Genomic DNA, 2,896 nt, shown 5'->3' with positions numbered 1-2,896 from the left:
GGGTGGGGGGTGGGGGGGAGTGGGGCAGGGAACAAAACCAAACCAAACCCTGAGGAAAGCGCACATGCTCTTAACCAAAGGAAAAAAAGAAAGAAACAATTAAACTTTTAATAATTCAACCTGGCCAGCACAGTTGACGAAGTACTGGCATTGAATCTGTCCTCTGTCGGTCTCGACTCCAGTCACACGACCCTTCTGGACCGAGACGTGACTGACACTCGTCCGTTCGTGAATCTGGACACCTGAAGAGGACATAAGAAAGTCGGTGTACCACAAGCTGCCGCCTTCCTAATGTGTCAGGCTGCTAACATTAAACCCTTAAACTCAACCTAAGTGCCTATTTTCTCTTTAAGACAAAATTTCTATTCTTGACCCAGTAATTCCTAAGTGAAACCCTGTTATTTATAAAACAGCATGGATACAATTTGTACATCGTTTAAAGGCTGAGACTGTGAAGAGTTACAGTACCTTCCCCCATCTGACAACATGGGTGATAAATACACCCCAGTGCCAAAAACACGAAAAAAAGAGTCTCAACCATGGAATTTTTTCCATTACAATTCCTTTATGCAACCAAGTCTGTAGTTTCAGATGGCAAGACTGGTTCTTTTTTTGGGAAATCGGTCATTTTGTGAAGAAACAAACAAATAAATAAATTAACAGTATGCAAAAAAAGCTGGACTAAAAGAAACTAAGAGAGGTATCTTCTCTACGGAGCTTCTACCAATCTGAGGGACTTTCACCCTTAATGAACTTTATCTCTTATCATATCTAACCTTTCTCGCACTTTTAGACCACTCCAAATTTGTCAAAGTGCTGGGAAAACAGAATTTATTCCTGTGCTTCCAAACCCATTTCCAAAGCATATGCGCTCAATGAAATATTCCACAAGGACTCAGCCACACCTTTACATATGTAGGTAACTACAACTCTTTTGATGTGTAATTTGGAGTCAGGTCCTACAAAGGATCGTTTTTATGATAAAAGAATGTGTGCTTATTCCGAGAAATATATAACTAGTAAGGACAACAAACTGGTGCTTGATCTATCACAGCAGATCTGTAAAGATTCAGTATGTTAAAAAAAAAAAATCAGCCTGTTTTTTGAGACAATAGATTTTAAAGAATCCAAACCTTACAGAAATAACCAAGTTTTGTTCTTCAGTGCTCAGTTAGAAGGCCAAAAGAGATGCAGAGCATAATTTTCTTTTATGGAAAGAAGATAACTATCATGCAGGAGAGCACTCTATAGATAAACAAACCTCGTACCGTTCCGTGAGGCAGCGGTTGCCAGAGCCAGACTCACATTGGCAGACGACACGAGTGCATCTTCTGGCACATACATGGCCCCCACAAGGTCATGGATGTTGATCAGTGGGTGGAGCTGTGCCACTTGCTTTGGGGTGATAATTTCACAAGGTATCCCCATTACACTGCCACAGAAGGTAAGAAAAAGACCGTTATTAGCCTTGCAGGAGAGCTGGTGCAAACTTAAGATGAGTTGTATTTCCTGCTTATACGTACTTCAGGGATGAAGCAATGCGTTTCAGAGAGATTAGTCGATCCTGAGTCTGAGCCAGTGAAATAGAGCCTGTCTTCGTGTACCCTATGACAATGACCAAAGTCAAGTCAGATTCGGACAGGATCTTGAATTCCTTTTAATCTCAGATCTGTTGCGCTAGTATAATTGCAGACCCGTCGCTTCCACTACTCAGGAGCCTGGAAATCCCAGATCCCTGAATAACTTCAAACACTTATCAGCTGGTAATTTAAAACTGCATTAGTCAACTTTTCAAAAAAGCAACTTAATTTTTACTTGTGTTCTAACTCTTTCTGCTACATTTACTCATGTTTATTAAAAAAAGAAAAATAAACTTCATGCATGGTACCTACTAAAAGAGAGAGAGATTACAGGCAAAAAGTGATCTAATAACTACTCAGAAGAATAAAACCTCGGCAACTAAACGTAGCCATTTTGTGACTCCACCGCCTGCAATAGATTAATACTAATCTTGATTACAGGCACAGTTATTAACCTCTGTTGAGTCTGACATGTGTCACAAGTCCTTGTCAGCAGAAAACTTTCAGTGACCAAGCTCTTCCTATCAGGTACATGCCTGAGCATTTTGGAGGGAGAGGCAGAATTTCAACGCAAGGTTTTCTTGTTATTTCCAGGGTGAGACTAGAGTAAGACACCTCACTTTGCCTATGCTTCTGTGCTTCTGTTAACTACCTTCTCATTTTGAGAAGTGAATCGGTGCAGAAAATGGGGCGTTTGCTCAGTCACTGCAATATATTTTTTAGTGTCCTTAAGAAAATTCACCTACGCTTGCCCAAGTTACAGACAACGTAAAAATTGTCACAGTTTGCTGGCAGTCTGCCTTCGGTTTGCCCACCTGACACCCTTCTTCCCACCTTTCTGATTACATTAGTAACATCCCTTTGCACCTGATTCAGTCCAAACAGGAACCACCAGCTCTTAAGGCAACGTAAAATTACATTCGTATTTCCGTGACGTTACTTTGATTCAATTTCCCAAAGAGATTACTCAACGATTACACTTTCAGTACCTGTTTGTACTCCCGTCTCTTGTTCCAGCTGCTGGTAGAGCTTGTTTGAGTAGTTCGCCATCTTCAGCTCAAGGGACACGTGCCTGGCTGTGCTCACGATGCCCGCGCAGAAGCGAGTGGTGCCAGCAGCCAACCTGCAGGAGAAGTTGCAAAGGCATCCTCATCCAGCTGACAGGCGGAGAGACGAGCATCCCCCACCGGGCTGCTCCAGCAGCTCCGCTGACAGCACAAACCAGACAGCAACCTCTTCCCCAACCGCATCAGACCAAAAGCTGTAAGGCAGATGATGCAGGGATAATGCAACCTCTAAAACGTTCTTCCTTTAGC

General features: G+C 42.4%; 1 protein-coding gene across 1 annotated transcript in view; it reads right to left on the bottom strand.

The window, feature by feature from the left end:
• PDPR (pyruvate dehydrogenase phosphatase regulatory subunit) overlaps positions 1-2,896 on the bottom strand; it is a 20,200-nt gene that overhangs the window by 14,827 nt on the left and 2,477 nt on the right. The window contains exons 2-5 of the mRNA XM_009883153.1: positions 2,570-2,703; positions 1,524-1,605; positions 1,269-1,432; positions 121-242 (exon numbers count right to left, since the gene is read on the bottom strand). Coding sequence (XP_009881455.1) covers positions 121-242; positions 1,269-1,432; positions 1,524-1,605; positions 2,570-2,703 — 502 coding nt within the window. The remainder of the gene's footprint in view (positions 1-120; positions 243-1,268; positions 1,433-1,523; positions 1,606-2,569; positions 2,704-2,896) is intronic.

The sequence above is a fragment of the Charadrius vociferus genome, unplaced genomic scaffold (genome assembly GCF_000708025.1).
Source record: "Charadrius vociferus isolate BGI_N301 unplaced genomic scaffold, ASM70802v2 scaffold1434, whole genome shotgun sequence".
NCBI lineage: Eukaryota > Metazoa > Chordata > Aves > Charadriiformes > Charadriidae > Charadrius > Charadrius vociferus.
Note: the sequence above shows the minus strand (reverse complement) of the source record. Positions and strands in the feature narration are given on the sequence as shown.